General features: G+C 40.8%; 1 protein-coding gene across 3 annotated transcripts in view; it reads right to left on the bottom strand.

The window, feature by feature from the left end:
* The window catches only part of KCNT2 (potassium sodium-activated channel subfamily T member 2), a gene marked incomplete at its 5' end in the record, with an annotated part of 158319 nt that extends 151589 nt beyond the window's left edge, over window positions 1-6730 (bottom strand). For all 3 annotated transcript variants that reach the window (XM_082484518.1, XM_082484517.1, XM_082484516.1), the window contains one exon: window positions 6636-6730. In XM_082484518.1, the coding sequence (XP_082340644.1) occupies window positions 6636-6730 (95 nt within the window). The remainder of the gene's footprint in view (window positions 1-6635) is intronic.
* Between the last annotated feature and the right edge of the window lie 6735 nt (window positions 6731-13465).

The raw sequence follows: 13465 nt of genomic DNA on the forward strand, positions 1-13465 counted from the left end.
AAGTGATGTGTGGAGGTGTTCTGTATTATCTGAATCCCTTTCCTTTCCAGATAGGTGGTAACATTCATTTATGCAGTAAGCTGATTTTAATTTAATCCTTTAAGTACCCAATGTAAGAACAGTTCCTGCACAAAGGTAAAATTTAGCTCTCTGGTTTCATCATGAAAATATATACTGCAGCAAAATTACTCAAATTTTCGTCTCAATAGAGGAGAAGGATTTGAAATGTATTTCCAGTACCAGTTAACATGTCTATATTGGCATTGGAACTGGTATATTCCAATACCAGTTATGGGTATACATATATACAGAAAAGAAAAAAATTAAAGAGTTGGAAAATGTAAAATTTTGTTCCATGACTGTGAAATTGTAAACACTTACTGCAACAGCATATACAAAGGCTATGAAACCCGATGCTTTGAGGGTGGGGGTTGGAAAATATATTGGGTTTCTATGTTCATTTTTTGTTCTTTCCATTTCATTTGTTGAATTTCAAGTGGCACAGTTATAGTGATTTTTTTCCTGCAACATAATAGCTCTGTATACAGTGCTAAACTTCAACAGGCAGTAGAATGAAATAGTAGTATGAAATAGATATATATGATTGTCAAATGACTTGTTCCTATGACAGACTGTATTAATTCAGCAATTCAATGCTGGGATGTGTACTTCATGGTTTCTTAATTAATATTGCTAGAAATATTCAGCATTGATAAAACTTGCCTTGGTGTGCAAGGTCCAAAGAAAGCCCAACATCCTGCTTAGTCTTACCTAAACCCAAAGGGACTTAAAGTGGTATGTAAAGGTATATTAAAAAAAGCTATATACATTTTTATGTAGTCAATAAAATGAATATCACTCTGATATTTTAAAAACATTCATATGTTTCTTTCTCTTTTTCTTTCTCTAAAATGTTGTGGGAATATAATTATTCCAATATATCAAAGTTCTTTAATAGGAAGATATTTTTTTTTCCCTTTTTAAGGACTCTGGGACAAAACACACTTATTGCCTATGTGTAAGGATTATACTGCATATTTCAGGAAGGAAGGCACCAAGTATATGCAGGTCTGTGCTTTACAAATGGATCTCTCTGCAACACAGTCCACCATATCTGCATAATCTGAAGGTGTGACTGTGCAGGAAATACAGGAGACAAGAAAGAGAGGAATGAGGAGCACAAATGGGAGAAGCAGCATGTAATGTTAAAAGTATAGAGGTTAACTTCACGATAAAATTACTTTGACCCTCTCTGGGTATACCTTTAAAAAAGTTAAACTTGCCCAGGCACATTCCCAGGCACTGACATTAAATGGCACCAAAGAGCCTACATACGTATCAGAAAACTGTTTCATCTTCCCACATTGGGTGACTCCCTGCAACTTGTCTGCTTGAAGTGTTTCCTTGGACACTCAAACTGCCAAGTCATTCCTGGGCACTGAAGTGTTCAAGCCAGTTTTGCCTAGCTGGCTATGGCAAAGTATGCAAAGGAAAATTTACACAGTTCACTAGTATACTGAAGCAGTCATGCTTCAACGGTGGGAAACATTCCTAGCTTGCTTGAATTTACTAAAATAAATGCAGCTTTTATATCTTTATAAGCTTCTAAAGAACAGACTAGACATCTGTACATAAATGGTTTTAGAAATGTGAGGTAAATTGTGGTCTGCAAGATACTCAAGCACTGAATTTATATGACTGGCCTTACTAAAAAAGCAGTGATATCAACAGAATGTAAATGCTTTTTTAACTTAGAATTCTTTCTTTACATCTCTAGGTTCCTGTTTGGCTATTTTGAAGTACATAGTAACTATATATGTACACAAGGAAACAATTTTTTTGTGAATAACGTCTTCATTGTATCTCTCCAAAGCTTACATGGGAACCTAAAATAAATACCCTCTTTTCTCCCCTCCTTGAAGCAAATTATTTACCAGCTTTAAACATGTCAGGTCTTCACTAGGTAGGATATTTTCTACTTTTATTTCTGTTGCTCTTCAACATAGCTGGTAAGACTAAGGATTGATGATCAGCAGCTTTATGAAATGTTTTATTACATAATTTACTGTTACAATCACAATTCAGTAAAACCTCACTGAATTAACAGGCAAATAACATGTGTTAATCACGCGGTTCCCCCTTTATTTCTGCTCCCTTCCCCAGCAGCCAAAGTGAAAAACAAACTGCATTATGATGGTCAAGAAGTATCTCAGAATATCCAGGAAATCACACCAGTTTACTTCAGTTTCAGATACTTTCAATAATGAAAGCAAAATGTTAGATTCACAAAGGGGTATTAGCAATATTTACAAAATTAGTGAAAAAGTCAATGACTCAATCTTCTCTTTACCCTCAGCCCAGTGACTGGGATATTTACATGGCCAGAAGAAACCTGGTACGCTACCTGCCACAGAAATCAACCACTTGACACACATGCACACACACCATAGCCACTGGTCTGATCTTTCACATGCTGTCCTGCAGAGGCTTTTCAGATTGATCCAGGCAATATTTAAGTATTTTATATAGTGACAGGAAAACAGGTGAGTTTTCACTCAGTTATCTCTCTGAGTAAATGAATATTTAACTGTTCCATATAAAACGTGTGTACTGTAAGCATCAAGCTTCATCTCCACAGTTTTCAAAGGGAAACAGGGCCTTTGAAAATCTAGCCTTTCAAAAACCAAAACAGGTTTTCCTGAAAAAAATTGCATGTTAAAAAAAAAAAAAAAAAAAAAATCACTCAGCAAATTCAAGAAAGTTAATAAATTACTTGAAATATTTACTGAAGAAACGCAGTTATCAAAAATTCACCATGTTCTTCTGCACACAGCAACGTCTTTTATGAAAAATAATATACAATCCAATTTGGCGGTTTGTGGAATATGACAGCCCAGAACCCATCTGTTACTGAAGCGAACTGCAAGGCTGGTTAGGAATCTAAGCTATATAAGTAGAATTATTTTTCTGGGAGAGAAATGCAAAAGCAGTGTGATGGATATTACTGTATTGGAGAAGTATAGGTAAGAAATTGACCATGAGCCAAAAAAGTGTCCAAAAAAGTGTGTCTCTGAAGAAGTCGTCAAGAAAATATGAAGACTAGAAATCTGTCTCCAAACAGGTACAGATCTAAGAACAAAATTCCTCAATTAGAGTCCTGTTATATTCAGGTAAGCATTTTAGCATGTGTGTATTTTATAAATGAACAGCATAATGTAAAAGATCATCAAACTCTCCTCCTAAAGAAACATAACCAGTACAATTTCAAAATTGGATACTCTGCTTATGCCAGAAATATATCTTTCAGAAGGAAAAAGAAAGAGAGGTCTATATCATTTCAATCATGTTTATTATTAAATACTACCATATGACTTACTGGCAAACTATGCTATCAAAACTGTGATTTGGTGGTACAGAATCCTGGGTGGTTTGAGGCAGATGAGAGGAATAATTGCATCTCCTCTCCACTTTGAAGGATCAACAAGCATCTGAAAACACAAAGACGGAACATATGACTCCCAGCCAGCAAAAAGTGAGCATCTTTCCAGAAAGGGCACAATAGACAGAGAAAAGAGAGACCTCGAGGATGAACAGTCTGGGAAGATCAAAAAGGGAATAGGACTAAGACAGAAGACAATGAGTTCAGCTGGTAACAGACCTAAAGTTCACAGACCACACAGATGGAAACCCCTTGATATAAATCAGACTGCCGGAGTTGGAAGCAAGTGGAAGTACGAAGTTGCAGTGAACTGGAAACATGCAGAAAATTATTTCCAGCACCTTGGCCAAGGGCCAATAACCTCCTAAATGAACTATCTTGATCACTTGCCATTGTGTAGCCATACTATAAGGCTACTTCAACTGTATTTTAGTGTTGGGATATTCCATTCATAATTAATGTCCGTTCAGCTGAACAGGCTATAAGCAACACTTTTAGCAATATCTAAATTGCACACTAATATTTAGAATAGAATAGAATAGAATAGAATAGAATAGAATAGAATAGAATAGAATAGAATAGAATAGAATAGAATAGAATAGAATAGAATAGAATAGAATGTGCTTCACCAAAAAAAGCCTTGAACCACTGATGTAGGGGTACAAAGGAAAGACAAAAACCCAAACAATTAAAAATAAGATATACTTGTATAATCTGATCATTACTAACTAATAAGCAGCTGATCTCAGGGTTCCCACAGGTCTGCAGTGTTCCTCATTAAATATTTCCTAAAAGTATGTCTAATATTCTACATACTCCTTTTGACAATATTTCTATGCAGACTATGTATGCTTTTTCTATAATGGGTAGTAGCAAAATACCAGCAACAAGGGATTGGATTAATATTCCAGTATTAAAAGTGATATCTTCCAGTACAGAAAACAACAAGAATCTGGACGGAACCCTATTGTAAGGTGGACAAACAACAGACGATACTGACAATTTTTTAAGAGTGGACTTTGTTGATTTAATGGAAAGCTAGTATCAAAAGAGACTGCTATGGTAACTTGCAGAGCTGGCAGAGAGTACCACTAACACAGCCTCATGTAAAGCACAATCCTAACTGCATTGTGGGGAAACAACTGCCCAGCCTTCCTGCCACAGTACAGCTGTGTCCATCCTCAGCACAGTAGTTGAAGATCTAGAAAGCCATTTCCACTAGTCATTTTCAGTCCTGGGTTCATATTTTATATTTCAGATACGCTAGAGATGTCTCTTGTAATGCTTGTGTGAACATTAATGAAATAACTAAAAATAACTATTCATTTTCCACTAGTCCTTTGCTACAATCTTCCAACAATAATCATGCTCTGTAATACTGTTACGCTATTATTCTGCTATCAATATTTTCTTAAGGATTATTTATTTTCATTTTGTTAAGTGCATAGATACTTGAAATGGACCTTTCTATAGCTAAATGGATGCTATGGTTTGTGCAGTTGCTTATACAGTATTTCCTTTTTGAGACCAGATCATGCTTCCTCCATAGAAGGTAACTTTATAAAGTTCAAGTCAAACAACTGGTATCAGGGAAGTGCTTGACAGAAGTTTAAAGTAGAGCTGGCATAAAGGGTTAAGCCACAAGAGTGGTCCCAAAGGGTAGATGGAGAATGTTTTCTTTATTTTGGCCATCAAAACCCTAGCTAAATAAATAACTTTGATAAAACGAGCAAGATTGCAAGGGTTTTTTCCTATTCCAGTAGAAAATAAAATGTAGGTATAAAATGCTAAGATCTACATTTTCTAAAATCTCAAAGAATACTGTGATCAGTAGTTATGAATACAGAATACACTTATGGTTTAATTATTTTTTAAACTATAAACCCATGCTCTGATAAACATATTGTCTAACTCACCATTATATATTTACAATGCTGTTATTTCCCACTGACAGCATACATTTTTTTACTATCTTAAGATGTCATTCACCATTTCATAACTCTCAGAATAAACATTTGTTTAATTGCTTCAATGTATAGCATATTCTCCTAAACAAAGTAATAATTAGTTACATATCTGCATGATCTTGAGATTACCAATCAACGAGAATCCATCTTTCTTTAGGAAAATAGCTAAAATCTAAGTAATGAAAGTTTCTGACTGCTGAGTTAAAGACTCCTTCTGACAATGTAAATATATTGAATTAAAATTGATCCAATATGCTGTTATATATTACCAGACAATTATTGCTTTTCTGTCATTTGACCAGAATACATTATTACTACAAAGTGAATCTCACACATAATTTTGCAAGATGGGATTGTGTAATAGCCTATTGACACACCAGGTTGTATCATCAAATAGAGTGGCATGATGCTGGTGGTGTTCATGAATACTCTTCATTTACCATTTTGAAATTAAGCACACATTCCTGGTTGGTTGGTTTGTTTTAATATAAAGGTGGGTTTTTTTTCTTTTAAAGACATTATTTGACTTGAGACAAACAAATACCTTTTTCTGTCGGTTTGTAATTAAAGATGCCGACAGTCCTTGAAATAATTCGTAAAGGAATAAATTACTGTTAGTTACATCCCAGTGTAGGATCCCAGCATGAAAAGAAACTGCATGTAAAGAAGCATGGATATTGTACAATAAAAACACCGAGTGACCCCAGCAGTTAGCCTTTCGACAAGCTGCAAAAGCGTATTTTGTTTGGGGTTTCCCCTCGGTGCATGTTACCATCCAGAGACGGTATCGAAGCTGTCCGGCTCTCCCTCCTACCGTAGCCGTAGGAAAGAGAAAGGTACAGCCCTTCTGCAGAGGCGGTAATGCCCCGAAGGCTGCGGGACGCCTTGGTGCGGGGCGCCGGCCCCGACTCGCCCCCAGCTGCGGGGCGGGGCACCGCAGACCCTCGGCGGCCGTCGCATCCCTTCCCCGGGAAAGTTTTTCACCGGGGCTGGCCTCCTGCGGGCGGTGCGTGCCTTCACAGCTCGCTGAGCTGCCAGCAGCGGGGCCGCGCGGCGCCCGAGCAGCGCGCCCCGCCGCTACCCCGACCCTCCGCGGGGCCCGCGCCGCCGGGCCGACCCTGTCGGGCGGGCTCGCGGAGGGGCGGCGGGCACCGCCCGCGGAGCCCCCCGCGCCCCCTCTAGGGCTGTCACCGCGGAACCCCCCCAGCGCCGGCGGAGCGCGCACTCACCTGTCGTCGCACTGCCAGCCCTGGTCGCCCAGCAGCAAGTCCCGAAACCGGTATCGCGGGGGGAGCGGAGGCACCTCGCTGTCCAGGTCCACCATCCTGCCCGGAGGAGGGGAACACCCGCCGCCGCTCCCCTGAGGAGGAGCAGTCACCCCCGCTGGCGGGGTGGTGCTGCGGGGCGGAAAGCCCAGGCGAGGCAGGAGGGGCCGGGGGCGGGGAAGGGCGCGGAGCAGGGTGTCCCCCAGGCGAGCGCGGGGGCTGCGCACACAAAGGCGGCCGGAGCGCGGCGGCAGGGCTGTCTTCGGAGCGGCTGAGGGGAGTGGCGGAGACCAGCTCGCGCCCCGGCGCGCGAGTGGCGGTTTAACGGACCCCGGTTTGGGATGGCCTCGCACGGCCCGCCCTGGGGGAGGCAGGTGCCGGCGGGCGGCGGCCTCGGCGGCGCGCGCCCCCGCCCACCCACCGAGCGCGAACGCGATCGCGATCGCGAACGCGCGCGCACCGCCCGCCGCCTGCCGCGGTTGACAACAAAGAGCTGTCCAGCGCCATGCAAATGTTGTTTGGAGCCGCCGCTGACGGCCCAACCAATGGGATGGGCGCTCATTAGCATACTCCAGTGACGGCGCGGGAACCTCTGCCTGCCGACCAATGGCAGCCCCCTCATTAGCGTGCAGGGCAGGGGGCTTCTCCCTCCTCGGGGCGGCGGCGGGCCCTGAGGGAGCGGGGCTAGGCGGGGGCTGCCGCGGGGACACCTCGGCTCCTGCCACGCTTCGGCTGCGACGCGCCGGCTAGAGCCCCGCGTTGCTCTCCAGTGCCGCCGGCGTGGCGGACTGAGTGAGGCTGGCGGGCGGGTGGGAGGAGAGGGCCGCGCCTGTCCCTCCCTTCGGGGTGGCGGTTCGGCGGGCCTTGCCGGGTCTGGGCGGGTCTCGGGTCGCCCCGCACGCAGCGCGGTCCGTGGGAGTGGTACCGTGCAGTACCCGTTTGGGGCAGGGAGAATGGCACTTGGCTGGAGGAGCCGCCTCACACTCCGGGCACCAGCTCGGCCCCAGCCCCTGCTTTCGGGGCCTTCGTAGGGCTCCCTCACAAGCTTACCTTCTTACAGCCAGCAACCTCCTCTGGTACTGCCTGGAGCTTCCTCAGAACCGCTTTTCTGTAACCCTCGAAATTTGGAAGATGAGGTGTTTTCTCTTGGCGAGCTGTAGGTAGCTTCTGCGAAGACCCGGTGTTACTGATGGTAGCTCACCTGAGCATACCCGGGTCTTTCACAACTTTGCCGCTTGCTCATCTTTAGTCAATTGGGCGTATATGCTTAGTGACCTGTCTGATCCTGTTCTATGCCAACTATTCTGAAATCTCAGGTGCAAACATGGTAAGCCATTGGTCAGTTTCCGCTTTTAAGTAATTAATTGGGAGTTTGTTGTACCTAGCAGGAGTGGTGGCACAGGCCCTGTAAAAATACAGGGTAGTTGGATTGTTCCAATGACTGAAATTTGTAGGCAATGCCTGAAAGTGGGAGACACTGTAGATTATGTGGCTGATGAAGCACCCCATTACCAAGATGATGATTTCTTTGAATTCACTGTCACCAAAATGAAATAGTGAATAATGTTTTTTTAAATTTGCTCTTAAAGGTCCACTAACTGTCGTACTTCGCATCTAATGCCCCAGTTCTTGCAGCCTGTTGTGATTTACCTTCCCGGATTAGGTCTTCACTGAAACTATTTGGTCATAGCATTCCTTTCCTAGAATCAAGCCATGCAGTCTTAACATTGGTGCAGTTTTTGGATTTAGATTTAGATTTTGCTGGCAGGGGCTAAGTGATAAACAAGAAGTTATTTCCCAAATGTGGTTTAAATACCACATATTTAATTAGGTGCATACATTCATACTGCGTATTGAAAAGCGAACCATCTATTTTCCATTCCGTTGGATTTCTGTGTAGAAGGTAAGCCAGTTAAAAGCTGATATGGCACATACAGTATCAGCTGAAGTATGGAAGCCTGGAGTGTACCACATAATAGTGTAACCTGCTGAGAATCCAGCTCTGAGCTTCATGCTGCGAGGGAAAGATTTCTACAGGTAACCAACAGCTAGTCTAAGTCAGGATTCGGATTATCTCTGCTGTTGTTACAGGCAATGCATCTTGTCTTGCTTCTCTAGTACAGAGTTCTTAAGCATAGCTTCTCTGATTGCTGTTTCTTTAGAGGATGCAATGTTGTATCCCAGGTCCTGTAAAATGTTGGGATCACTGGAGTATGATGCTTACCCTTTTTCACAGCTTGCTGCATTTAGCATTTACAATGTGCTTCTCAGAAAGGCTTGTTAGATGAAGCAAAACAGATGCACGTATGTGGCAAGAGTTCAAAGGTAACTCTGCTTTGGCTGATACGGGAAATAAATAAAATAGTGAATTACCCTGCTGACACATTCTGGCCAGTCTTACCATGCCGTGTTCTGAGGTCAGAGCTCCCTAATAGTCTATTTTTTTTTTTTAATGTCCACAATCTTTCTTCTTTAGAATATTTATGTGCAGCCAATTTTTTTCTTTCTCGACTGCTTCAGTTGAACAGGCTGTCTCTTCTAAGAAAACACTGTTTCCTCTCTCTGCATTGATATCTTTTCATCTTGCCAAAACTTGAGATGGGGGTGGAGGCTGTATAGTACAACGGTTTGTTATAAAAGCAAAGTAGTTAGGCTGGCTGTAGTCCTTTTCTGAAGTCGATGAATCGTAGATTGGTTGGGAAATTAATAGTGTTTCTACTGTATCTTCTAGCAGCCTCATTAATTTTTCCACCTTAATTGATTACATTTCTTTTCACACTTGAGGAGCTAAGTAACAGTAGAAGCTTTTGCACTTTTTTTTCCACAGAAATGCATTTCAGAATGGTAATAGCTGACTGGTAAACTGGCAACCTGGTAAATAGTTGAGCAGAGCTAATAGAAAGCAAACTCATAATTGAGACTATAGTCATGCAGTTTATACAGAAGCTTAATTTTGTGCTCTTAAGTAAACTCTTTGCAATATAAAATTAGCTGCGTTTTTACATGTCTGATGGTATGCGGCCTGGTCATTCTGAAAAGCTCTAATTATATAAAATTGGACAGACATGGGATTTTAGTGAATTAAATCTAATATTTTGACTAGCAAATCAAAATACCTGGGAAGTGTATGTCTTCAAGCTGAGGAGACACTGAATCATCTGCCTGAAGACAGGTGCTGTTATATATGAACTGTTATACTGGGTCACTATCCTCAAGTGAGGCATTCCTTCTGCCATGTTTGGGTGTTAAAGAAAAGCTGTGAGCAATGCTCAGTTCTTTCAAGGAACAAGTGTAGGTTTGTACTCTCAGGATGATTCTGGCCCCGAAAAGTGTCAGAAGCATCCGTGGCCCTGACTTGGGTGCTGAAAATACCCTGTAGTGAGTCTCTCTATTTATTTTTTTTTAATTGGCTAGAGGCAGGTGGGTAGCTTTTTCCAAGTACGTAACTCTGAAGTTTGGGAGAGAGAGAGGGTTTATGAACACTGTTACTGAGTTTATTGCTAGTGATTGGATATAAATCTTGGATCATACTGAGGTACAGAAAGAACACAAAAAGTATTTAGGTTTCCTTTTTAGGTTGCTTATATTTTTGATGGCATATAGGTAAAACAGGCTGTCACAACACAAATGGCTTCTGGACTTTTTGAACAGTTGCAGTGTATATGGAGCTATACATAAGTTATTAGTACTGTTTTTAATTCAAGATATTCTGCTCATCTATGGAACTCTGTATTATGCATTCTACTGTAGTAATCAGATTATGAAGTTAGTTTTTGATATTTTCCTCAAAAATCTTGTAAGATTTTCTTTATTATTAATCACTGTAATTATTGACACTCACTGGGACATTCTTTACCATTGGTATTGATCCCTAGAATTATTCAGGTGAATCAAAATCAAACCTGACTGTGAGGAGTTAGAGAAGTATCTTGCCCATGATAATAAACTCGCGAATTTCACCCTCTTAAACTGTTGATGGTCCCCTGCACTGTGGTACTGAGTCCTACCAGAGACAGTTCTTACTCCTGGTCGCTCCATTGCTTTTCAATTGTATAGCATGACTGAGAGTTGTCTTCTCCAGCTGATAAACTTATCATCCTAACTATTGTTTTTATTCTCCTAAGTAACATGAGATTGGAGCTGGGGTAAGAAAGACCACCAGTAAAGATAAACTTTTAAAACAAAAGTTGAACAAGGCATTTATGAAGCAAATGCACACTAAATCCTTTTAAACAGTTCTGTAATGTGAGTAACTTGTACTTAATGTCCTTTCAAGGAAGACAGTCTAATATTGTCTGAATGGGATTCAGTTAACTCACTGAGCAGACACGTAAGACCCTTACTGTAAGGAGTAGTCTAGGCTGCAGTGAAAAACGCTAAGTGGAAATGCTGCCTTTGCAAAGTTTGCATGCTTTCTGCTGTTTGTCTGTCAGTGCTAGTAAAGGGTTAGGCAGGCTGAAAAACTGATTGACTGAAAAATAAATGAATAAAACTCAAACTCATTTTGAGGCTTTTTCCAAGGTGCTTACTTCTTTGATATTTTTTTTTCCCGTAACTAAGAATTATCTGGATGTTTATGTCATTAATGAAAATTTTTGGAATTCTCACATTCCTGCAAGTTGATCAAGTCTCACTTAAGTGCATCTGTGTGGTTTGGGGTTTAGACTGTGGTCTAGAGTACTGACAGCACTGGAAAGCACATGAGCCAGTCCTGCAGCTTTGGCAGCTGAATAGAATATTTGGGGACTCGGCATTAACAGTTCACAAAATGATTTGGTGTTTAGGTTAGTAATCTGTACTTAAACAGTATTTGATTAACTTCAGCTGCAATTTCACTTCCAAAATAGTCTGCAAAGGTGGAGTCTTCTGTAGAAAAAAAAACATAATGACATTATCTGTTAAAATGTACCTAGAAGAAATTCTGAAATAGTCACTGATAAATATTGTTTATCTCAGAAAATAGAGTTTCAGCATTGAAAAAGGTATACTCAGTTAGAAAACATTTCTTATAAGAAATCTCTTATTATCCTTCCCCCCCCCCCCCCCCCCCCCCCCCCCAGCTTTCAGGCCATCAAATCCAAAAGCAATCTCGAATCTGAAATGCAGAACATAGATGCCTTAGGACTAACATTAGGCATGCTGGACTGAGTGAGAGTCACAGCATCCTGCAACTTGAATGGATCTGAGAGGCTAAATCAAACCAATAGCATAAACTGGTGGGAAGTGTGTTTTGAGGACTCTCTCCCTGTGTGTATCATGATATGGAACTGTTACTTAGTGGTGTGAAATATACGACTAAAAAACTACATCAGTGTGAAATGGTTATCTAGAGGATGCCTTAACTGATCTAAGCTTTTAAGCTCGTTGACTGCAATTTTCACTTTTTAAAATATATGTCTAAAAAGCATATATATCACCAGTGTATACTAATAATACTTAGTAATGGATGTAGCTCAGGCCAAAATGCCTAAGTGGGTTCCTCTTGAGTTGCAAGTGGGCAAAAATGACCTTTAAGTCATATAATCTTCCATTTTACCTTTACCCAATACTTGTGCTTCTTGAGGTTGATGGTAAGCAAAGGGATATTGCTGAGCGGTGCAACGTTTATAAGGTTCACAGTACTTTGAGATTGGAATTTTAGATCCTTGCATCCACAATATCTAGTTCTTGCATGTTTAGTTTGTATAATCTAACATACGTTTCTTCTTAGACCCATCATTTTGTGTGTCAGTTGCTGCTTGGGTAAGGGCAGCCTTTTTTACCTTCTCTATTTTTCTGACCATAACACCATATCTGTTAGATCAAAGATCAATTACTCTTTTCCATTTCAGTTCCAAGGACTGCCTGGACTTTGCTTTGTTCTTTTGTGTCATTTCCTGTTCAGATGATTACTTCTATCTCGTGTCTTTCCCTAATGCTCTCTGTTCCCACACATTATCATTTGAAAGCATCATAATTTTCTTACTTCCTTCAAAGGAATTGCCACTGCAATGTCACTCTTCTCTTTCACATCCTTTTCTCAAAAAGAACTTGCTAGTGAGTTAGGTAAACGTGAGCATATCAGTTTTGTCCCTTTTTTTGTTTGTTAGTTTAAATGTACATTTGTTACAGCTTACTAGATTCTTGGCTGTTAGGGATGAGACTCATTTTTGGTTCATTCTGAATCTTACAGTACAGTCTGGGAGTGGAGTGTCTGAGTACTACCATAGCATAAATAATAATTATGTTGTCCAGTAAGCTTCTGCAGTGTTTCTGCCGACAGAAATGCTCATGTCACCTCTTTGATAGGTAACTGGTTTGTGTGCTGGAGTAGTAACAAGAATAGTTGATGATAATTTAAATTTTTGTTTAAGAAAGCACAGCTGTTGGGGGGAATACTACAAAAACATAATGAAACTTTTAAGAAAACCAGTAATCATAATTTTCTACAAGCAGCAGCATAAGCTCCAGACTGCTCCATGTGTTTTTTCCAAAAGAAGTATTTATTTCTAAACAAATCTTGCTATTTTACATACCTTTAAATCGTTAATGATACTATTTACTTTTTATTGTGTATTTTGCATTTTGATTTTGCATATCCCTTCATTTTACTATCTGATGCACCTTCCAGAGTACAGTGCTGCAATGTTTGAACTTATTTAAACTTCAGACAAAAAATGTTCTTGAAGTCCTCCTATCTTTCCACTCAGTGCCTATTTTTTAAATGGCTGTGCAGTAGCAGACTGTTCTGCTGGCGTGAAAGGTTTGATAGTGATTCAGAAACAGTAACAGACTGAAATAGCCCAAAGTGAGAA

Source organism: Vanellus vanellus, assembly GCF_965231255.1.
Source record: "Vanellus vanellus genome assembly, chromosome: 5".
NCBI classification, from domain to species: Eukaryota; Metazoa; Chordata; class Aves; order Charadriiformes; family Charadriidae; genus Vanellus; species Vanellus vanellus.